The sequence below is a fragment of the Petaurus breviceps genome, unplaced genomic scaffold, assembly GCF_028583685.1.
Source record: "Petaurus breviceps papuanus isolate PSGF00001 unplaced genomic scaffold, PetGlider_PUasm1.0 221, whole genome shotgun sequence".
Classification (NCBI taxonomy): domain Eukaryota; kingdom Metazoa; phylum Chordata; class Mammalia; order Diprotodontia; family Petauridae; genus Petaurus; species Petaurus breviceps.
Window position 1 is genome coordinate 9,726,038 of NW_027185877.1, and position 25,499 is coordinate 9,751,536.

The following is a 25,499-nucleotide window of genomic DNA, read 5'->3' on the forward strand; positions in this document are numbered from 1 at the left end:
GGGTAGCCAGGAATCTATGTCACTGGATCTAAGAATATGTGTTGAGGAGTAAGGTCTAAGAAGGCTGGAAAGGTAAGAGGAAGGTAGGTTATGAAGGACTTTGAATGGCAAATATAACATTTTGTATGTGCTCCTGGAGGCAACAGGAAGTCACTGAATAGGAGGTGTATGACACGATCTGACTTGCTTTCATGAAAATCGCTTTAGTGGCTCAATGGAGAATGCTAACAAGAAGATTAAAGCAAAATATCACAAAGATCATATACTGTGACCAGGCTGGATTTACATCAGGAATGCAGAGCTGGTTCAATATTAGAAAAACTATAAGCATATTGACCAAAAAATATTTTTTTTCCCAATAGATGTTACAAAGTTTGACTATGCATATGTCATCTACTTCCAGAACTCATCATTCATTTCTTTCTTCTAGCCAGGTGGTCTATATGATATATCCACCATAATATTTTCAGTTTCTTCCTCCAGTAATCCTCACCCAAATGTTCTCCAATTATGCTTTTCCCCCTCTAGTATATATATTTTCCTCACATAAATATATCCTCCTCATATACAAGATTATTCTATTACTTTACCCTTTTTTAGCCAAAGTTATTGCTTTTTAATAATTGAGGCATAAAACAAAATGCTTGTCACTACAAGACATCCAAAATAGAGTCTAAATAGAAGAGCAATTCACTAGAGATAGTGGGGTCCTCCAGTTAATCCTGTCAACATAGTTTTAATCACTTCAAGCCTCCAAAGTACTAAAGAGACTCCTAAATGGGATCCAAAATTAATCAGGAGTTTGGACTCATTACTCAAATAGGAAAAAAAAAAAGTATATGAAAAATGTGTATTATTCAGAATATGAAAAACAGTTGGATAGAAAGTACACAGAACTAGTCCATCAGTACATATATCTTGGACACTGTCCAAAGATACTAACTTAGAACAAACTGGGCCCAGAATTAAATAGGACTAAGAGAAAAGGTTAGACTGGGTTCAACAAACTGAGCTGTTCACCCAGCAACCTGAAATAAAAACCCATCTTTTTAACTCCAGTATTCTTAAAACCAGCCCACATGCCTACAAATCCAAGGAGTACTTTTAAACTATGAGAAAACAAAATTATGGGTCACCCAAAAGAAAACAGAAAGATAGGCATAGAGAGGTTACAGGATATTATAATCAAGGTAATGAACAAAGATATCCAAGACCAAAAAAGGAAGTGGGCTAGTTATACTGTAAACGTGAAAATGGATGAACTATACAAGTGCTACAATGATACCATATTATATCAAGAGAACTATGGCCCAGAAAGCTGAATGGACCGCTATGGGGAGAATATATGGAAAACCATGGAAAAGAGCCACACAGGACAAAAAGTCATGTGATCTCTATCATTTGAAGGAATGCTCAGATCAATATTATCATTGAAGTAGTACTCAACTATTTCAGTAAAAGAAAATGATCAAAACACAGAATGACAGAACAAAACCAGTGAACAATGAACTGAAACACAAGACCCTCGATGTTCAAATGACCAGGCCTGGATGAAGTACATCACAGGGTACAATAAGAACTTGAAGATGTGATAGATCAGCTACGTTCAGTGATCTGTAAACTATGAAAACCAGGCGAGCCAGCCACAGGAGTCGAATTTCTTCAAACTGTCAGCTACTGAGCTTAAATTTCAATCCTAGCAAAATACTGCAATATAGTATCAAAGGTATGATTTTTTAAGTACTTAGAAAAAGAAGTGATCACTTGGGCCAACATGAGCCTATCATGAAAAACAAGCAATTGTGACAGGACAATAATTCTATTGTTCCACAAAAGGCACAAATTTTTGTTTGCTATTCTGTATCATAGCTATTTGTCTCGAATATAATTGGTGGTTAACAAATGGTGATTGAATTTATGTCATGCCAGGGTAATCTTATTTCCTTTTTTTCATAGGATTACTGAATATCAAAGACAGTATATACATGAACTTCAGCAAAGCACTTAACAAAGACCTATTTAATAAGAGCCTTGAAAATTAGATCAAGGTTCAAATCAAATTATTTTACTTCGAAAGAACATTTCTTTATATGCTGTATTGTTAAAATTAGGGGTTCCCAAATTTATCTGGCCTATTGTCGCCTTTAAAAAAAAATCATTCAGTGCCCCCTGGAAATCTACTTTCTTTAACCCTTTAACAGTTTTGGGTTTTTTTTTTCATTTGCTTCATTTCAAACAACTACCACCCACTTGATCATTCTAGCGATCCGCAGGCGGCAGTATCACACACTTTGGGAAACTATGGATGACAATAAGTGAATTCCACCTGGAAGGAAGACTAGAATCAGAGTATTGACTAATGGAGCAATGTTAACCTGATAAGGTGTCTACGTCAGGGCCACTGGCCACAGTATCTGTCATGATTCACTGGCCCCGTTCCACAACATTTTTTGACAGTGGCTTGGATGAAGGCAGAGATGACATGCTTAGAAAATTTGTGGGGGCACACAAAACTGAAAAAGATAGCTAATAGATGGAAGCAGCATGATGTAGTGGAAAGGCAGCTAGATTTGGATCTGAATCGCAACTCTGCCACTTTAATCACGAGACCTCAGCTTCTTCATCTGTAAAGTAAAAATGTTGAACTACACAACTTCAACGGCCCTTTCAGCTCTCAATCGATGCCCCTACCATAGATGACAAAGTCAAGATCCAAAACCCTTGACAGAATAGTATTGAACAAAACTTAATAAAATTAAATAGAAGAGATAGTATAGGGAAGAGATAGGGCACTGGAGTCAAGACACTCATATTGAGGTTCTGCCTCAGATGTGATGTGATGACAGACTAGTCACTTCATCTCACTGAGGCTAAATTCTCTCATCCATAAGATAGAAGATAATAATACTTGCATGATCTCCATCATGTAGTTGTTGTTAAAAAAAAAAAAAGGACTTTGCAAATCTTAATACCCTAAGTGTCAGTTATTAAGATTACTTTCCTGGATCTTTGGTGCAGCCATTAATTTCTAATTGTCATTAATCAACAATAAAGAACATTATCTTCAATCTATTTCCCTTTAAGGACAAAACTACAAAGTTGGTGAAATCTTAGAATAATTCAAATACTACAAATGACTAATACTTACCATTTTCATCTCCAGATGTTTTTCCTCTATCTTCTGGTGAAACATGGACCAGCTGCAGGATAAGGGGTCTCCTGGTGACAACTCCAGTACCTCTTGGGAGTAGGTCCCTCCCTACAAGGCTTTCTAGTACTGAGCTTTTTCCACTGCTCTGAAAATAAAACATGTAAGAGTAGCTGTGAGCTTCTTAAAAAATTCTTTACAATGCTGTAAAACTATGAATGATGCAGCATATAAAGAAATGTCCTTTCAAAGTAAAATCATTTGATATGAACCTTGATTTTTAAATTACTGTAAATATTATAAAGATATATTTTGCTTCTCTATTTAATTATTCCTTTATTGCTCTAAAAGGAAACTTCCCAGAGGTCAGAGCCAAGATAGCAGGTTAAAGATAGGAACTAGCTTGAGCTGTCCCCCAAACCCATTCAAATACCAGTAAAAAAATGACTAACGGGGTGGCCAGGTAGCACAGCGAGTAAGAGCACCGGCCCCAGTGCTGGGATGACCTGGGGATCGAATCCTGTGCTCAGACACTTAGCACCCACCCAGAAACACCTGGCCGTGTAACCTTGAGCAAGTTACTTAACCCCAATTGTTTAAAAAAAAAATGACAAATTCTAGAGCAGCAGAACACATAAAAAGACAGTGAAACAAACTTCCAGCCCAAGTCAACCAGGAAGGTCGACAATAAAGGTCTATTGCACTGGACTGGGAGAGGAAGGCAGTCCAGCACAAGCCACACCAGCACAGAACAGGCCCCAGCAAACATGGAGCAGGCCTCAGGGGACTCAATCACAGGCAGCTGTAGCAGTTTCCAGATTTCTCAACCCACAAATGTCAAAGACAACTTAGGTCAGTAGAAAAGGTCTGTTAAACCTGGTGAGAGAAGGAGCACTGTCCAGTCACAGCCCCAGGGCAGCAATCAGCAGTGGCAGGCAGCAGCAAGCAGCGGCTGCTTCTGGAGCTCTCAGTCCGGAGACAGAAAGAGGATCAAAAAACTGATCAGGAGATTGCAAGTATCTCTTTGCTGGCATTGAGGCAGGATTCTGTTGCTTTGCCCATACTTGGATCTGTGTCACAGTGCTGGGGTGAGGAAGATCACCGACATAGCAGAACTTGCAGCAACAGTGGAGTGACCACTGCTTCTGATCACCCACAGACCAGAACACAGGCCAGGAGAGGAGCAAACACCTCTTCTTAGATCATACCACCTTGGAAGAACTGAAATCTTAGAGGTCCCTAGAACTATCTCTGAAAACAGTTGCACAAAACCCCTGAAGCTTGGGATAGTATACTCTCCACATTGGAAGCAAAGCCCTACCTTAACAAAGAGTTAAAAAGCAACTGGCTAGGAAAATGAGCAAACAATGGGGGAAAAACTCAAGATTATAGAAACTTCCTTTGGGACAAGGAAGATCAAAACATACACTCAGAAGAAGAAAACAAAGTCAAAGTTTCTACGTCAAAAGTCTCCAAGAAAAATAGGAATTGGTCTCAGACCATGGAAGAGTTCAAAAAGAATTCTGAAAATCAAGTAAGAGAAACAGAGGGAAAATGGGGAGGCTAGGTGGCTCAGTGAATAGAACACTGGCCCTGGAGTCAGGAGGAAATGAGTTCAAATCCAGCCTCAGACACTTAACACTTGCTAGCCATGTGACCTTGGGCAAGTCACTTAACCCCAATTGCCCTGCCTTTCCCCTGCAAAAAAAAAAAAAAGGAAAGAAATAGGAAAAATTGGGAAGAGAAATGAGAGTGGTGCAAGAAAATCATGAAAAATGAGTCAACAGCTTGCTAAAGGAAACCCAAAAAAATGCTGAATAAAATAACACCTTAAAAAATAGATTAGAGCAAATGGCAAAAGAGGTCCAAAAAGCCAAAGAAGAGACGAATGCCTTAAAAAACAGAATTGAGTAAATGGAAGCTAATGGCTCTATAAGAAATCAAGAAATTATAAAACAAATTCAAAAGAATGAAAAAGTAGAAGACAATGTGAAATATATCACTGGAAAAACAAATGACCTGGAAAATAGATCCAGGAGAGAGAATTTTAAAATTACTGGACTACCTGAAAGCCATGATCAAAAAAGAACCTAGAAATCATCCTTCAAGATAAGCAAATTAGATCATATTATCCTTCACAATATGGCTGGAGGGGAAGTGATCAAGAACTTATGACAGGGGCGGCTAGGTGGCACACTTGAGTAAGAGCACCAGCCCCAGGAGTTGGGAGGACCTGGAATCCATTCCAGCCTCAGATACTTAACACCCACACAAAATAACTGGCCATGTAATCTTGAGCAAATTACTTAACCCCAATTGTTTAAAAAAATAATAATGATAAATAAAATTATTGGACTACCTGAAAACCATGATCAAAAAAAGAGCCTAGACATCATCTTTCAAGAAATTATCAAGGAAATCTGCCCTGATATTCTAAAACCAGAGGGTAAAATAGAAATTTTAAGAATCCATCAATCAGCCCCTAAAAGAGATCCCAAAAGGAAAATTGCTGGGAATATTATAGCCAAATTTCGGAGTTCACAGGTCAAAAGAGAAAATATTGTAAGCAGTCACAAAGAAAGAGTAAAGTATGATGGAACCACAGTCACGATAACACAAATTCAGGAGCTTCTACATTAAAAGGAGGGCTTGGAATATAATATTCCAGAGGAAAAAGAAGCTAAGATTATAACCAAGAATCACCTGCCCAGCAAAATTGAGTATACTCCTTTAGGGAGGGAAATGGATATTCAATGAAATATAAGACTTTCGAGCATTTTTTTTTTTTAGAGAGGGGATGAAAAGTAATAGGGATTAAGTGACTTGCCCAAGGTCACACAGTTAGTGTCAAGTATCTGAGGTCAAATTTGAACTCAGGTCCTCCTGACTCCAGAACTGGTGCTCTATTCATTGTGCCACCTAGCTGCCCCTCAATCATTTTTGATGAAAAGACCAGAACTGAATAGAAAAAGCAACTTTCAAATACAAGACTCAAGAGAAGCATAAAAAGGTAAACAGGAAAAAGAAATCATAAGGGACTTATTAAAGTTGAACTGTTTATATTCCTACATGGAAAAATGATACTTGTAACTCATGAGACCTTTCTCATTATTAGGGTAGATAGGGTGCATAAAGGGCACAGGGTGAGTAGAATATGAGTGAATGATATCTAAAACATAAGATTAAAGGGTGAGAGAAGGAATGTACCGGGAGAAGGAGAAAGAGAGAGGTAGGATGGGGTAAATTATCTCACATAAAGAGGTAAGGAAGAGGTGAGAGGGAAATGAGTGAACTTTACTCTCACTGGATTTAGCTTAAGGTGGAAATAATATACACACACTCAACTGAGTATGGAAATCTATCTTACCCTACAGGAAAGTAGGCAGGATGGGGATGAGGGAGGGGAGGGCAGACTTGGGGAGTGTGTTAACAGATATTAAACACTTTTGAGTAGAGACAGGGTCAAAGAAGAGAATAGAATGTGGTGGGGGGTGGGATAGGATGGAAGGAAATATAGTTAGTGTTTCACAGCATGATTATTATGTAAGTATTTTGCATGACTACACATGTATAACCTATACTGAATTGCTTGCCTTTTCAATGAAAGTGGGTAGGTGTAAGGGTTATGGGATTTAAAGATCTTCCATGCCCCATTGGACTTGCTGACGTAGCAGGAAGGGGCGGAGCAAGAGGAAGCAGAAGCCAAACTGGAGTTCCAGCGGTGGGTGGTGGCGACGGCGGCAGCAGCAGCAGAGGCAGTGGCAGTGCAAAGCCCTTTTTCAGTTAGCCAGAATTTCTGCTAAGGACTCCTGCTGAGGACTGCCAGGGGCCGGAACTGCTGGGAGCGCGCTTCCCGGACACTGGGTGGTTGCTGTGAGTGGGGAGAGGAGGACCTTTGCCTGAGGTAGCCTGTTCTGTTTTAAAGGCTTGAAAATGTGGGTGCTTTCTACTTTATCTACCTGTGCCAATGTCATAACTACTCTGATGACTTTCACCTTCTGGTTTTGGGACTCAGTCTTTTGGTATCTTAATAAATTTTCCAGCTTATTCCCCCATATGGCAAGTATGATGTATTTTTGTGATGGATAATTATATCAGCATATTTGTAATCTCCATAGGCATTGTGAATATGGCATTGCTGATACAGTAGGGAGGGAGGAAAAGAATTTAGAACCCAAAGTTAAGGAATGTTAAAAATTGTTTTTACATGCAACAGGGAAACAAGGTACACGGGCAACTGGGTATAGAAATCTATCTTACCCTATAGAAAAATAGAAGGGGAAGAAGATAAAAGAAAGGGATAGGGGGCGGGGGAGGTTAAGATAGATGGAAAGGCAGATTGAGGGAAGGGGTAATCAGAATGCAGGCAGTCTGAAGGGTGGGGGAGAGGAGAGATGGGGAGAAAATTTGAAACTCAAAATCTTGTGGAAGTGAATGTTGAAAACTAAAAATAAATAAATTTAAATTTAAAAAAAAAAGAAACTTTCCAATCAATAAACCTTGTTGCTTGTCTGGTAAGAAAAGAAGGAAGAAAATCTTATTGCCCCTCAAAAAAACTGTACAAGGTAAATTATGAGAGGAAATAAAAAGAATCAAAATAATTAATCAAAATACATAAGCAGTAGCAAAAATTAAAGTTCATAGAAAATTGAGTATTACCAAAAATCATTCAAACAAAGTAAGAAGTAGACAGCTTAAATAACAATCTCAGAACATTAACTTGAGTAAGTCAACACTGCCAAAGCAGGGTGGAAGTGGGTAGAGAAAATCAGGGAGAGAAAATGTGGACATGAAAATGAAATGGAATTTTTTTTTAAGTATATATTTAGACTAAGAATAGAGAGGAGGACATTCTGGGAAGGTAGTAATGTGGGTCAGAAACTTCTAGACTCTTCAGATTTCTTCCATGAATAGACAGGAAATTGCCACAAAATGAATGTAGAGTAGCAAAAATAAAGGGAGTAAAGCAGATATACTCCTAAGATAACGTGAGAGGCCTCAGAAAAAACAGGGCCTCCTAGGACTGAGGTTTGGCCTGCATGAAAGATAGACATCTCTAGCTAGGTAAGTAGTCTCTGAGGGTAGCTCTGTTGGGAAACATGACTAAGCCTCAAGAAATTTCATCTCACAAAACTTTGACAAACTCTTTGAAAACTAGAACTAGGCATGAGGAATCAAATGATGTTCTAAGACACCAAGAAATAATTTTTTTAAGTACAATAATAAAAAAAATGGAAGAGAATCTGAAACATCTCTAATGAAATACGAGATATAATAAAAAACATCTCATCTGAAGAACAGATCAAGGAGAGACTATTGTAGGACTACCTGAAAGTCATGATCAAAAAAATAATCTGGATGCAATATTACAAGAAATTATTAAGGAAATTTTCCCTGAAGTTTCAAAACAAGAGGGTAAAGTAGAAATAGAAAAAATCTACCATTCACTACCTTAAAGAGATCCCAGGAGAAAAACTTACAGGAATGTCATAGCCAAGTTTAAAAATGCTCAGGTTAAAGAGAAAATATTGTAAGCAACAAGAAAAAAAAAACACATTTAAACACTGCAAAAATACAGTCAGGATTTCACAAGCCCTAGGAGTTTCTATTCTAAGAGACCACAAGTCCTGGAACATAATATTTCAAAGAGCAAAGAGCTGGGATTGCATCCAAGAATAACTTACCCAGCAAAGTTGTGCATAATCCTGAATGAAAAAAGAAAAGAACATCAGGTATTTGTAACAAAAAGACCAAAATGCAACAGAAAATTCAATATAAAGGATTCAGAAAAAATAAAAGGACATTAAAGACTACTGTAAAGTACTCATTAAGGTCAAACTGTTTACCTATTATATATACAAAAATGTTATTAGTATTCTTAAAACTGTCACTACTAAGGTAGTTTGAAAGAAAGGTTAGGACTGAGTTGTATATGATGGCATGACTCTAAAAAACAAAACTGGGTGGGAAAAAGGGAAAGGGAGCAATTATATTATAAAAATGGGGTGTTAAAGGAAGAACTAAAACAGAGGAAGCAGGTGATGGTGGAGGGCTGGTAATGCTGACACCTTAGAAAACAAAGTGTATAGTGCACCCAATTCATGTAAAAGGTGACTCTGGACAAACTTTGGAGCCACACAACCCACAAAATGACACAGAGAAGCTAACCTCTCTCTGAGGACAACCTGGCAGGCCGGCAGCAAGCAGCCAGCACAGCGCTCTGGGAGCTGTCCCCAGCACTAGAGATTTAAGCCTCATGGTGGGCCTGGCCAGCTACCGGCTGGAGGGACTTCAGATCACCAGCAGTTATGGCGTTTTCCAGAAATATCAACAAACAGATGCTAAGGACAAAGTGAGAGGTCAGTGCAGTGTGTACTTTGGGTTCAAGTAGTTGGGTGTGCAGTCGGCCTTTATCCCATGGAGGAAGAAGCCACTGAGACATCGAGATGCCATGAAGCCGCCACCACATGGCAGCTTCAGCTCCTGGCCTGCAGACAATAGGGGGACCAAGCAACCAGTCTGAGGGGTACTCACTCTTGCTTTGATCTGCTTGGATCTGGACTATGGTCTAGGGTGGAAGCCCTGGGGTGTGTAACCAGCTTGCCAGACCATGTGGAGGCTCCAGAGAAGGCACCCAACTAATACCTTCGGAAGCTGAGAAAACTCCAGCATTTTGTATGAAGCCCCTCTGTCTAGTAGCAGAATCCTACTGTGGCAAAAAGCCTAAAAGTCAAGTAATTGAGTGGCAACATGAGTAACGAAGGAAGCAAAGCAAACAGAGGAATCCAACATTAGACTCCTATTTTGGGGACAAAAAGGATCAAAGCATGGAACAGGAAGACAACACAGTCAGAAGCCCTGCACCAAAAGCTTCCAAGAAAAATATGAACTGGTTATAGGCCACAGAGGAGCTTAAACAGGATTCTGAAAACCAAATAAGAGAAGTGGAGGAAAAATTGGGAAGAGAAATGAAAACGATGCAAAATTATGAAATGAGAGTCAACAACCTGACTGAAGAAAATAACACCTTAAAAAATAGACTAACTCAAATGGCAAAAGAGGCTCAAAAAGGCAATGAGGAGAATGTCTTAAAAAGCCGAATTTGCCAGATGGAAAAAGAATCTCAAAAACTCACTGAAGAGAATCATTCCTTCAGAATTAGACTGGAGCAAATGGAAGCTAATGACTTCATGAGAAATCAAGATACTCTTAAACAGATCCAAACAAATGAAACAATATAAGGCAATGTGAAATATCACATTGGGAAAACCACTGACCTGGAAAATAGATCCAGGAGAGATAATTTAAAAATTACTCAACTACCTGAAGCCATGATCAAAATAAGAACCTAGAAATCATCCTTCAAGAAATTCTCAAGGAAAATTGTCCTGATGTTTTAAAACCAGAAGGCAAAACAGAGGCTGAAAAAATCCACTGATCACCTCCTGAAAAAGATCCCAAAAAGAAAACTCCTAGGAATATTATAGCCAGGTTCTGATCAAGGAGATCAAGTTGCCAGATCAAGAAGAAAATATTACAAGCAGTCAGGAAGAAACAATTTGAATATTGTGGAAACACAATCAGGATAATCCAGGATCTGGCAGCTTCTACACTGAGGGATCGAATGGCTTGGAATATGATATTCCAGAGGTCAAAAGAGCTGGGATTAAAACCAAGAATCACCTACCCAGCAAAATTGAGTATCATGTTTCAGGGGAAAATGTGGTCATTCAGTGGAATAGAGGACTTTCAAGCATTCTTAATGAAAAAACTAGAGTCGAATAGGAAATTTGACATTGAGATACAAGAAGCAAGAGAAGCATGAGAAGGTAACATGGAAAAACAATAATTGTAACATATGAAACTTTTCCCAATATGAGAATAATTGAAGGGAATGGAAATGTATGTATACATACATACATATATATACACACACACATACATATATGTCTATATAGGAGGGTATATGGGCGAATCAATACATATGTGAATGTGTGCATATATGTTTAGAGGTATATACAGATAGAGGGCACAGGATCAATTTAATAGGAAGGAATGATACTTAAAAGATGAAATTAAGAGGTGAGAGAGGAATATAATGAGAGGAGATGGGGAGAGACTAAATGGGGCAAACTATCTCATATAGAAGAGGCAAAGGAAAACGGTCACAATGGAGGGGAAGAAAAGGAAGGCAAAAGTGAATGGATCCACCTTATTCTCATTGAATTTGGCTTAGGGAGAGAATGACATACACACTAAATTAGGCATCTCACCCTACAGAAGAGTAGGGGGGAAGGGGATGAGAGGGGGGATGATGGAAGGGAGGGCAGGCTGGGGGAGAAGGAAGTTGGGAGCACCCACTTTTGAAAAGGGACAGGATCAAAGTAGAAAACAGAACAAATGGTAGGTGGGATAGGAAGGAGGGAAATATAGTCAGTCTTTTATAATATATCTACTATGGAAATGTTTTGCATAGCTACACACGTACAACCTATATCGAACTGCTTATCTTCCCAGTAAGGGTGGGTGACAAGAGAGGAAGGGAATGAATTTGGAATTCAAAGTTTTAAAATCAAATTTTAAAATACACACACACACACATAACTATTATCAATATTATTTTACATGCACATGGGAAATAAGATATATAGGCACTGGGGCATAGAGATAAATGGTGCCCTACTGGAAAGTTGGAGGCGGTATGGGAGAAGATATGGGAGGGAGCAGATTGGAGGAGGTGATACCCAGTGGGATCGCTATTTTGGGGTGGTGGGTAGGGGATAAACAGGGAGAAAATTTGTAACTCAAAATCTTGTGGAAATGAATGATGTAAAGTAGAAGTTAATAAAGAATCTAGGGGCAGCCAGGTAGCACAGCGAGTAAGAACACCGGCTCTAGTGTTGGGATGACCTGGGGATGAATCCGGGCTCCAACACTTAGCACCCACCCAGAAATACCTGGCCGTGTAGCCTTGAGCAAGTTACTTAAGTCCAATTGCTTAAAAAAAAAAAATAGAATTTGATGAAAAAAAAAGAAGGGTAGAGAAGTCTTCTGAACATGTAGAGATGTGAGAAGACTGGGGATGGGTTGCAGGGACTTTTAGAGGGGTATATGTAGTAAGATTTGGGAGGATGAGGGAAGAGGATGGAGGAGTCTTGGAGGGGTGAAGTGATGGGTGGGCAGGTAGAAAAGATAAGGTAACAGAGATAGGGTAAAAGCAAAGTCTGAGAAAGAAAACAGTGAGTAAAAATAAGATGGAGGGAAATTCACAAATAGTACTTATAACTTTGAATGGGAATGGGATAGTTATAGCAGCTCTCTTTGTGGTGGCAATGGACCGGATTCCCATTAATTGGGAAATGGCTGAACAAGTTATTGTGTATGATTGTGATAGAATACGACTACACTATAAGAAATGGTAAGTTCAATGATCTTAGAAAGACTTACATAAAATGATGAAAAGTGAAGTGAGAAGAACCAAGAGAACACTGTATACAGTAATAGCAATATTGTTTTAAGAATGACTCTGGGGGCAGTTAGGTGGCACAGTGAATAGAGAACCAGCCCTAGAGTCAGGAGGACCCGAGTTCAACCAGCCTCAGACACTGAACACATACTAGCCATGTGACCTTGGGCAAATCACTTAATCCCAATTGCCCTGCCCTCCCCTTCCCCCCCAAAAAAAAAGAATGACTCTAAATGACTATGTCATTTTGACTATCATAAATACCTAAATTAACTATAAAGAATATATGAATAAAGACCCTATATGCATCCAGAAAAAGAAATAATAGAAGCATGTATAGAATAATTTTACATATACACACACACATATACCTATTTGTATCTAGGGTGGGAGAGGGGGAAGAAAAAAGAAAAAAAAAGAAATTTACATAACTTTGTTGTATAATTAGAGGGCAAGTTGTACATGGTAGATTTGCCGTTTCAGGTGCAATCATCTTTTTATATTGTACTGTTATGGATTGCTTGTTTTGTTTCATGAATTGAAAATAAAATAAAAAAATTTTTAAATAAAAGTTTAAATTTAAAATCAACAGCTGAGCATTGTTTGTAAAGAAGAAACAAATGGGGGCGGCTAAGTGGCACAGTAAATAGAGCACTGGCCCTGGAGTCAGGAGGACCTGAGATCAAATATGTCCTCAGACACTTAACACAAAAACTAGCCATGTGACCTTAGGCAAGTCACTTAACCCCAATTGCCCTCCAAAAAGAAAAAGCAAAAAAAAAGAGAGAAACAAATGAAGCTTTTTAGTTCAAACAGTGTAAAGCAAGGACTCCCCATTATTATTTGCCAGAGTTCTAAAAATGGTAGGATAGCAATAAGACAAAGGAATATATTAAAGGTAATGAAGAGGTTTGGGGGTGCTAACACAATTTAGGGGTGCTAGGACCCTAAGAATGCCAAGGCAAAGTTGCCTGGAACGAATTTACATACTCAAGCCATCTTTCTGTCAAGTGGCAGTTTAATTGTACAACAATAATGTGTAAAGTTCCTTTGGAGAACTTGCAAATTAATGAGGGTTGAATCTAAATATATAGATAAATATATTTTAAATATAAATAAAAATATAACTATAAAAATATAATATATTTTAAATAGAAAAATAAATATATAGAAAAGGGGCAGGGAAAAGAATTGGGTAATGTAAGTGGTCCAGGTGTCTAGGGAATAGGTGTCAGTGATCTATGGATGAGAAAATATAGATAGTTTTGCAAAGATAATTTTGATACCAGACATTGAGGGAGAAAAGTTTTTTGTTTAGTTGCCATGGATCTTGGGGATCTTGCGCCAAGAGAGTCCTTGGCTCAGCCAGGGCTTGGACCAGACACCCTGTGTCTGTTCCATAAAGAGAAAGTGTTCTGCAAGACAAAAAAATTTTCTCACAGGGCAGGGGTCTACAGAGAAATTGGAAGGCCTTAAGAAACATCTCAGGGCTGGGGTCTGAGCATCCCATCAGTAACAACATAAAACAAAAAGGGGACATTATCTTTATATGAAAATTACATGATAGTATATTTGGAAAAACTCAGAAAATGAGGAAAGAAACTGAAGTGATTAATAGCTTCAGCAAGGGAATACCAAAAAAAAAAAAAAATCACAAAACCATCAACATTTTACATAGTACTAACAAAAAAATTCCACTCAAAATAAAACAAAGTGTTCCTTAGAGAATTGTTTTTTAATAAGATACCTGGATGAAAAGAAGTATGGATGAAGGGGGAACAGCACTTTCAGACCTCAAACTCTATTACAAAGTAGCAATCATAAGAACCATCCGATGTTGGTTCAAAAAAAAAAAAAGGCAGATGGAACAGACTAGACAAGCAGAATCAGAAACAACAAAACTCAGTAACTCAGTGTTTGATAAAGTGGAAAACATCAATTACCTAGGAAAAACTCCTTATTTAAGAAAAACTACTTAGAAAAACTGCAAAGATATCTGGCAGCAATGAAGTTTAAACCAACACCTTATACATACATACATACAATGTTCCACAGTAAATTCTAAATGACACATAACTTCAATATTAAAGATTGTAATATTTTAAAAATTATTATACCTCTCACATCTATGAGACACTGAAATTTTAAAAAGATATTACAGATAAATTTAATTGCATGAGAATGAAAAGCTTCTACAGAGACAACATTAATGCATCTAGGTACAAGAAAGGGAACAACTGAATGGGAAAAAAAATCTTTGTATCAAATTGTTTTAATGATGGTTTGGTATTGGCTCAAGTGAAATTTAGATAAAGGCACAAAGTTCAGAGCACATTCAGTTTATTCAAGGTTAGCAGTTACCAATAAAAGGGGTCTGTCTCTAAGCTCCCCAGAAAGACAAAAGATCCCAAATCAGTGCAGACATCTTTTTATAGACAAAAGAAGGAATATCTAAAGAAAAAAGCAGAAAACTGTATCAAGACAGTATCATAGATGGGAAAAATAATGATTGGTTTACAAAGCTTGTAGTATCATAGGCATGAGGAACAATATGACTAGCTGGAAATTGGAAATGAGGGGAGAGCAATAATCCATCATCTTGTTGCTAAGAAATGTTTACTGTTTCTAGTACATCTACAATGACAGTTTACATAGTAGACTAGACTACCCTGGATAACAGACCAAACTCCCTGGGGTCTGCCGGCATCCTTCAAGAATAACAGATTCTATAGTCACACGAAAAAATGCTCTAAATTATTATTGATTAGAGAAATGAAATTTAAAACAACTCAGAGGTACATCACACCTATCAGATTGGCTAATATAACAGAAAATGAAAATAAATATTGGAGAAGATGTGGAAAAATTGGAATACTAATGTGTGGGGTATGGAGACCCTAACCCAAATTGACTACTCGGAGACCTCTCAAAGCGAAGGTAGAAAGTTTTATTAGAATCTCACAAGAAGCGGGAGGTCCAGTCACTGGGAAATCCAGGGAGAGGAGGCGACCTTACAGGAGCAAAAACTGGGTTAAATAAGCAAGAGTTACCTGCCCCTCCCAAACATTAACCTAATTATTACTAATGAGGCTCTAATTTTGTTAGGTAACATATATAATACATGAGGTCCACTACACAAGTGCTGTAACAACCTCAGAATACTGAACCCCCTTCAGTCCAACCTAGATGTGTCCTTATCTGGGCCTGAGTGTCCCAAGGCCACTGTCTGCTTTCTGATTGGTCAAATCCACCTGCTGCTGCCAGCTCCTTTTATTCTACATTATTTCATTTTTAGTATTATCTAGGAGTTCTCTGGGAACTGGGATCTCAACTTCTTCCCAAGGGTACTGTAGCTTCAACTCTTCCCAAGGCTACTGTCTGGTACTTTTTATCAGTAGTCTTGTTTCAGCAATTCTTGCAGTTGTATAGAAACTTAACCCTTTGCTACCTCTCACACTACCATTCCTTTCCCCAAACTAAAAACATCTCTAATTTGGTCTCAATAGTTAATCCAATCAAATGTATTAATACTCAATAGCTCTTACACTACCTTGAAATACACAATGACTTACATATATATGGGGAAACAATACTGAATTTAGTTACAAAATATAAGGAAGTAATAAGAATGTATATATGATGTTCAGAATGGGGAAACTTCACTGCAAGTTATCCCTCACACTACTAATGAATTGTTGGTGGAGTTGCGAATGTATCCAATCATCCTAGAGAGCAATTTTGAACCATGCTCAAAGGGCTATAAAACTATGCATATCCTTTGATCCAGCAACACCAATACGAAGTCAGCATCCCAAAGAGATCATAAATAAGGGGGAAAGACTGACATGTACAAAAATATTTATAGCAGCTCTTTTTATGGTGGCAAAGAAATGGAAACTGAAGGGATGCCCATTAATTGGGAAATGACTGAACAAATTGTGGTATATGAACGTAATGGATACTATTGTTCTATAAGAAATTATGGATTGGTCATGGGGGCGGAGCCAAGACGGCGGAGTAGAAGCACAACCTTCCCAGGGCTCCGGCTTCCACCCTCCCCAATCCATGTAAAAAGGGGACTCTAAACAAACTTTGGAGCTGCAGAACCCACAAAATGACACAGAGAAACTAACCTCCCGCTGAGGACAGCCCGGCAGGAATCGGCCAGCCCAGCGATCTGGGAGCCCAGGCCAGCACCACGGCTAGGCTTTAGCCCCAGGGCGGGCCTGACCAGCCCCCAGCCAGAGGGATTCCAGATCAGCAGCAACTGTGGCCGTTTCCAGATTTATCAATACATAGATGCGAAGGACAAGGTGAGAGGCCAGTGCAGTCTGGACTTTGGGACCCAGGAAGTGGGAGTGCGTGGATTTTACCCCCGGAGCGAGAAACCGCTGAGATGCCAGCACAAACCGCTGAGTCGCCAGCACAGCCTGCCAGCCTCACGTGGCGGCATCAGCTCCTGGCCTGCAGAGTGTAGGGGGACCAAGCACCAGTCTGAGGGGTAATCGCTCTTGCTTTAACCTGCTTGGATATGGATTGCAGTCTAGGGTGGAGGTCCTGGGGTGTGTATCCAGCTTGCCAGAGCGTGTGGAGACCTCAGAGAGGGCACCCATCTAATACCTCCAGCAGCTGAGAAAACCCCAGCATTTGGGACAAAAACTCCCCTGTCTGGTGGCAGAATCCTACTGTGGCAAAAAGCCCAAAAGTCAAATAATTGAGTGGCAAAATGAGCAGGCAAAGGAAACAAAGCAGACAGAAGATTCCAACATTACACTCCTATTTTGGGGATAGGAAGGAGCAAGGCATGGAACAGGAGGAAAACAGTGAAGTCAGTACTCTTGCACCAAAAGCTTCAAAGGAAAATACAAGCTGGTTACAGGCCATAGAGGACCTTAAGAAGCAGATAAGAGAAGTGGAGGAAAAATTGGGAAAAGAAATGAGAACAATGCAAGAAAATTATGAAATAAGAGTCAACAGCTTGACTGAAGAAAATAATACCTTAAAAAACAGACTGACTGAAATGGCAAAGGAGGCTCAAAAAGGCAATGAGGAGAAGAATGCCTTAAAAAGTCGAATTTGCCAGATGGGAAAAGAATCTCAAAAGCTCACTGAGGAGAATCATTCCTTCAGAATTAGATTGGAGCAAATGGAAGCTAATGACTTTATGAGAAATCAAGATGCTGTTAAACAGATCCAAACAAATGAAAGAATAGAAGGCAATGTGAAATATCTCATGAGAAAAACCACTGACATGGAAAATAGATCCAGGAGAGATAATTTAAAAATTATTGGACTACCTGAAAGCCATGACCAAAGTAAGAACCTAGAAAGCATCCTCCAGGAAGTTCTCAAAGAAAACTGCCCTGATTTTTTAGAACGAGAGGGCAAAATAGAGGTTGAAAGAATCCACCGATCACCTCCTAAAAAAGATCCCAAAAAGAAAACTCCTAGGAATATTAGAGCCAGGTTCCGGAATTCCCAGATTAAGGAGAGAATATTACAAGCAGACAGGAAGAAACAATTTGAATATTGTGGAAACACAATCAGGATAACCCAGGATCTGGCAGCTTCAACACTGAGGGATCGAAGGGCTTGGAATGTGATATTCCGGAGGTCAAGGGAGCTGGGATTAAAACCAAGAGTCACCTACCCAGCAAAACTGAGTATCATGTTTCAGGGGAAAATATGGTCATTCAATGGAATACATGACTTTCAAGCATTCTTGATGAAAAAACCAGAGTTGAATAGAAAATTTGACATTCAGATACAAGAAGCAAGAGAAGCATGAGAAGGTAAACAGGGAAAAGAAATCATAAGGAACTTATCAAAGTTGAACTATTAACATTCCTACATGGAAAAACAATCATTGTAACTTATGAAACTTTTCTCAGTAGTTGAAGGGATTAGAAATATATATGTCTTTATATGAGGGTATGCGGGCATATGAATACATATGTGAATGTGTGTATATACGTTTACAGGTATACATAGATAGAGGGCACAGGACCAATTTAACAGGAAGGGATGATACTTAAAAGGTGAAATTAAGAGGTGAGAGGAATATAATGAGAGGAGATGGGGAGAGAGATTGGGGCAAACTATCTCATACTTAAGAGGCAAGGGAAAATGGTTACAATGGAGGGGAAGAATAGGAAGGCAAAAGGGAATGGGTCAACCTTATTCCTATTGAATCTGGCTTGAGGAGGGAGGGAAATACACACTAAATAGGGGATCTCACCTTCCAAGAATAGGGGGGGAAGGGGATGACAGGGGGGATGATGGAAGGGAGGGCAGGCTGGGGGGGAGGGAAGTTGGAAGCACCCACTTTTGAAAAGGGACAGGATCAAAGTAGAGAATAGAACAAGTGGGAGGTGGGATAGGAGGGAGGGAAATATAGTCATTCTTTTACAATATATCTACTATGTTATTGTTTTGCATTAGCCGCACATGTACAACCTATACTGAACTGCTTGTCTCCCCAGTGGGGGTGGGTGGCAGGGGGGAAGGGAATGAATCTAGAATTGAAAGTTTTAAAATCAAATATTCAAATATATGTGTGTGTGTGTGTGTGTGTGTATACTGTTATTAATACCATCTTACATGTAATTAAGAAATAAGATATACAGGCACTGAGGAATAGAGATCCACTGGAAAAGTCGAAACGGGTAGGGGAGAAAATATGGGAGAGAGCAGATTGGAGGTGGGGATATCCTGTGGGACTGCTGTTTTGGGGGGATGGGTAGGGGAAAAATGGGGAGAAAATTTGTAACTCAAAATCTGGCGGAAACAAATGATGTAAATCAGAAGTTAATAAAGCATTAAAAAAAAAAAAAGAAATTATGAGCAAGTGGATTTCAGAAAAACCTGGAAAGACATGAACTAATACTGAGTGAAGAGAGCAGAACCAGAACACTATATGCAGTAACAGAAACATTTTGTGATGATCAGCTACAATGGACTTAGCTCTTCTCAGCAATGCAATGATCCAAAACAATTCCAAGGGACTCGTGATGCTGTCTACATCCAGAAAAAGAACTATATGATCTGAGTATAGACTGAAGCATACTATTTTCACTGTTTTTGTTTTCTTTCTTGTGATTTTTCCCTTTTGTTCTGAGTCTTCTTTCACAACATAACTAATGTGGAAATATGTTTAACATATTACATGTATAACCTACTTCAGATTGCTTGCTATCTTGAGAAGGGAGGAGTGAAGGGAGAAAGACTTTGGAGCCCAAAATCTTACAAAGATGAATGTTGAAAATTATCTTTACATGTACTTTGGGGGAAAAAAATCAAATACTATTAAGTAAAAAAAAAAATAATAGACTTTGTTGAGTCAAGAAGAGAACAGTGATTAGCACAAGAACTGATCTTCTAGAGACAGCTATGTGGCCCAGTGAATAGAGCATTGGCCCTGGAGTCAGGAGGATATGAGTTCAAATGTGACCTCAGACACTTAACACTTACTAGCCATGTGACCTTGGGCAAGTCACTTAAGCCCAAATGCCCTGCCCTCCACCCTCCAAAAAGAAAAAAAAAAAGAACTCATCTTCTAAACTTAAATCAGAAACAATGAGAGATTTACAGGAAAGTTGAATTTCCAAATTTAAGTCTAAGACAAATGAAACATGACTTAGCAGTTACAAAAATGTCAGCAGTGATATAGAATGAAATTCATAAAAAACAGAATCAATTACAAAAATGGAGAACATACAAATTTTATTTTCTCAGTATCTAAGATACATAAACAACTAAGAAGTATGTATAAGACTAATAGCCATTCCCTGGTAGAAAAATGGTCAAAAGGATATGAAAAACACCGAAAAGAACTGCAAGGTAATCACAATCACATGGGAAAAATGTTTCAAATCACTAGTGAGAAGTACAAATCAGAATAAGCCTGATTACAACTCATACCCTGTAAATTGGCAGAAATGACAAAAAAAATGGCAACAGTTTCAGAAGGATTATGGAATGATAGGCACACTAAACTTGCTGAAGGAATTGTAAACCATTTTTAAAACCATTCTGAAAACCAAATAGGAATTATGCAAATAAAATGACTAAAATGTCCACACATTTTGAATCAGCAACTCTATTATTGGGTTTATGCCCCCAGGAAACTATACAGGCATATCTCATTTTATTGCACTTCACTTCATTGTGCTTCACAAATACTGAGGGTTTTTTTTTTTAAACAAATTGAAGGTTTGTGGTAAATCTTTATGGTTATCTGTGATCAATGATGTTATTTTTATAATTGTTTTAGGATGCCATGAACCATACCCACATAAGACGGCAAACGTAATTCATAAATGTGTGTTCTGGCTGTTCCACTGACTGGCCAACCCCCAGTCCCTCTCCCTCTCCTCTGACCTCCCTGTTCCCTGAAACATTACAATATTAAAATTAGGCCAATTGCTAACCCTACAAGGGCTTCTAAATGGTCAAGTCAAAAGAAAAGTCAATAGAGGCAGCAAACTTCATTGGTATCTTATTTTAAGAAATAAGGCCATAATGAGGCCACAGTAGCTTCAACCTTTGCAACCATCCTTATCAGTCAGCAGCCATCAACAGTGAGGAAAGACCCTTCACCAGTAAAAAAGATTACAACTTACTGAAGCTCAGATAATCATTAGCATTTTTTTTTTAGCAATTTCAAAGTATTTTTAAATTAAGATATGTACATTTTTTTAGGCATGATACTATTGCACACTGAATAGACTACAGTGTAAACGTCACTTTTAAAACATAAATTGCAGCTGGGTGTTTGATAAACACAATAGAAATTCAGAAAGCAGTTTGACAAAAACTATATCTACACCAACCTCTTATACCAGGGGTGAGAAACCTGTGGCCTTCTAGGTCCTCAAGTACATTCCTTTGAATCCAAACTTCACAGAACAAATTCCCTTAATAAAAGGATTTGTCAGACTTATACCATATAACAAAATTAGCTTAAACAGATAAAATAAATATAAATGGTCATGCCATTAGAAAAATAATAAGCAAATTAGATCATAATATCCTTCACAATATGGCTGAAGTGGGAGTGAACAAGAACTTATGACAGGGGCGGCTAGGTGGCACAGTAAGAGCACCAGCCCTGGAGTCGGGAGAACCTGGGATCGAATTGGTTCCTGCCTCAGATACTTAACACCCACACACAAAAAAAAACTGGCCCTGTCACCTTGAGCAAGTTACTTAACCCTAACTGCTTTAAAAAAAATAAAAAAGAACTTAAGAAAATGTTACCTCCTTTCCCTGGTTTACCTTATATGCTTTTTCCCCCTTTCTTTTTTAAGTCTTTATAAAAAGGGATGCTAAAAGGTAGGGCGAGAGAAACAACATCTTTGGAAATGAAAGTGAATGAAAATATAAATGTAATCCCAGCTCTTGTAGTCTCTTCTACAAAAGCTGTAACTACTGTTAATATTATAAAAGACTTGACATAATGGCAAGTGTATGTTGCCATTCTGGTATTACTTGATGAGAAACGGAGTGAAGTACAATTACAGTTTAATGGTCAATACACTAAGAGAGTCCATCATGAGAAGACTAAAAGCTAAAAGAAACTGTAAGAAAGCAGAGAAAAGGGTGGCTAGGTGGCGCAGTGAATAGAGCACCAGCCCTGGAGTCAGGAGGACCTGAGTTCAAATCCGGCCTCAGACACTTAACACAAAAACTAGCCGTGTGACCTTGGGCAAGTCACTTAACCCCAATTGCCCTCCAAAAAGCAAAAAAAAAATTAAAAAAAGAAAGCAGAGAAAAGAGAATTAAGAGACCTTTTTATTTATGGAATTCTATATCTTACAAAGAGAATTCTTGAGAAAAGACTGATATCCTTAAAGAAAGGCCTGTATTTTTAGAAGTGAAGACATCTGCAATTAGAGTAATTGTCTGAGGTGATAGCTCTAGCTGTGATATTCTCACAGCTAAAACATTGCTAATATTTATCTATATCTGTATTATTACTGGAAACATTAACAAATTATATGTGGCCAGTAATTAAGTAGATTAGGAGCTCTCATATATAAGAGCCACTGCTTATGCAAAGAGATTTCTCCAGCTTATTAAAATATTCAATTAAACTAGGGTGAGGGATCAGAGCTTAAATGATTAATGAGAGATGTTGCAATTTAGTAATTAATGGGGAAACATTCAAATATGACTGGATGGGACTATGTAAGCTTCGAATGGTAAATCCCAAAAAACTCAGCTACATAAAATATGTAAAAATAAAAGAGTGTGGTATTTCATGCACTAAAATTCATGTATTTAAAATATAAATAGTTGCAAAGCAATTTTAATCAACTGTATTGGTATTTAATATCAATTTTATAATAAATCATTTTTATAAGACTATAGCATAAGTCTCACCTCTGAAAAAAACTGGCTGTTTAACTTTGGGCAAGTCACTAAACCTCTCTGACTCTCAGTTTCAAATCTCAAATGGAACTGTTGGACTACATGACCCTTCCAGCTCTAAATGTATGATCTATGAAACGGAGGCATCAACTGTAGACTTTTTCAAGAAGTCACTGATTTTCACAATGGTTATTTTTTTTCCCTTTTCTCCTAGCTCCTCCCAACTTAATGACTAGTTCATGAATCTATTCATGAGGTATAGTGGAAGAAATACACTCCAACTAAGATAAATTCTTCTTGTTCTTAAACTATTTATGTTGACACATTATATGCCTGATTCTTTGACTTCTTGTTAAGTTCATATTTCTCCTATATACACAGAGCTTTAAAGTTGATGGAAAGTTTCTGTTTAGCAGTGGCTTTTTGCAGCCAGGAAACAGCTCCAAAATAATATTGTTCTCCATGATACTATGTAACTATAAAGATTCTTAAATATAAAAGCATAAAACAGTGTACTTAAAATCCCAATTTTAGGAAATATTGGCAAACAATAAAACTTAGTGAAACCTGAAAATTAGGTATTCTTTAATATTTCCAAAGGTATCATAAGAACTTACAGTTTCTCAGAATTATTAATAAAAGCATTAATTATTACACGTTATTTCTGACTTTCCACCACCCTGTTTGGGGTTTTCTTGGCAAACACTGAAGTGGTTTGTCATTTCCTTCTCCAGCTCATTTTATAAAGAAGGAAACTAAGGCAAACAGGATAAAGTGACTTGTCCATGATCACACATCTACTAAGTGGTCTGCTTCCAGATTTTAACTTACAATGCGTCTTCCTGATTCCAGGTCCAGCACTCTCTCCTCTGCACCATTTAACTACCTCAACTATTATATACCTCAATTTATATATGCAAAATTGAACCTTTTTTTGTATTTAACCAAACCTGGGATTTTATTTTTATAGGCACAGGAGTTCCTTACAAAGTATATATCAATATAACTTTGCAAATGTTAGACTACTTAGAGAGAGGCACAGAAAAGTAAAGGACATGCCCAGGGTCATATAGTCAAGCCAGTATATGTTAGAAGTGGGACTTGGAAATCAGACTGTCTTGATCCCAAAGTCCCTGTGCAATTCACCATGCTGCCACACTGACCAAATATCATGACTACTAATTCTATGATATAGGGTTGAAAGAACAGTGTTTAAAACCAGGAGGCAAGGTTCTACCACTATAATATATGATCTTTAGCAAGTCATTTAACCTCTGAGCTTGTCTCCTTATAAGTAAAATGAAGGAATTTGCACAACTAACCTCTAAGGTCTCTCTCTAGTCAAACTCTACAATTTAGTCTACAGGTTGTTTAAAAATACCTTTGCAAATTGGAAGAAAATCAGTTTCACTTATTGTAGTTATCGTTTTGAAGCAATACTGTCTCAAAAATGTGTATTCTCTCTTTGTATCAAATCCAACTATCTCCAAAAATTCTCAATGTCCCCTTCCTCTCTACTCACATTGCTGCCACTCCTAGTCAGGGCTCCCATCATCCTCTTTAAGTTTCCTCCTTCACATGGCTGTCAAAGTAATTTTCCTAAAGCCCAGATCTAACCTTCTCCCAACTCAAATTCCCAGTCTCTCCTCCACTTCTAGGATCACATACAAACTTCTACGTTTGGCACTTAAAGCCCTCCACAACCTGGCCCCAGTATACCTATTTCAATCTTATCACTACTGTTTCTCATACAGAACACTCCATTTCCAATTTCCATGAGGTTGCACTTGTTCCCCAAGTTCATGTGCTCCCTCTTCCATATGAAGCCTTTTTTTAATCTGCTCTCCCCCTCAAAAAACATTACCTCGTATTTCGTTCCTTTTTATATATACATGTTGTCTCCCCCCATATAATATCAGTCAACAAACATTAATTGCTTGTTGTAAGCTCCTTGAAGACAGGGAATGCTTCATTTTTTTTCTATCCCACTTCTAAGTCACAGTGCCTGGCACAAAATAAATGCTGGGAGATTGGTACATACCAAGCAAACTCAAGGTACCTTAGGAAGAGGAGAGAAAGAACAACTTCGACAAGCTGTGGCTCTTAAGCTGACTCCTGATTGAGGTCAATCAAATCACTTCATGAAAATGGCAGAAAACCGAAATTACTCTCTCTATATACCATTAACTATTATTAGGGAATGAAAACACGTGGATAACGTCTAATGTCTCTTCCAGTTTATAACAAAAACCAACATGACTCTACTTCAGCCCTTATTCCGGATAAAGTAGTAGGTAAAAACAAAGCAAAACAACAGAGACCTTAGTTTATACCTTTCAATTGTCCACAATTCACTAACGCAGACTAAGGAACATGACTTTCAATGCTTTGAAGCATTTTGTTTCCACATTTTGCAAACAGGCCAGTGTAGACTGAAAAGGGTAAATAAGGTGCCCAGTTTCACAGAGGGAAGAACATTTATGGCAGTAAAGTGCTACATCCAAGGTAAAAACC

At 38.2% G+C, this 25,499-nt stretch overlaps 1 protein-coding gene across 6 annotated transcripts in view; it reads right to left on the minus strand.

Moving 5' to 3' along the window:
• Window positions 1-25,499, minus strand: part of DNM1L (dynamin 1 like) — an 88,294-nt gene that overhangs the window by 61,482 nt on the left and 1,313 nt on the right. For all 6 annotated transcript variants that reach the window (XM_069094842.1, XM_069094839.1, XM_069094840.1 and 3 more), the window contains exon 2: window positions 3,149-3,296. In XM_069094842.1, the coding sequence (XP_068950943.1) occupies window positions 3,149-3,296 (148 nt within the window). The remainder of the gene's footprint in view (window positions 1-3,148; window positions 3,297-25,499) is intronic.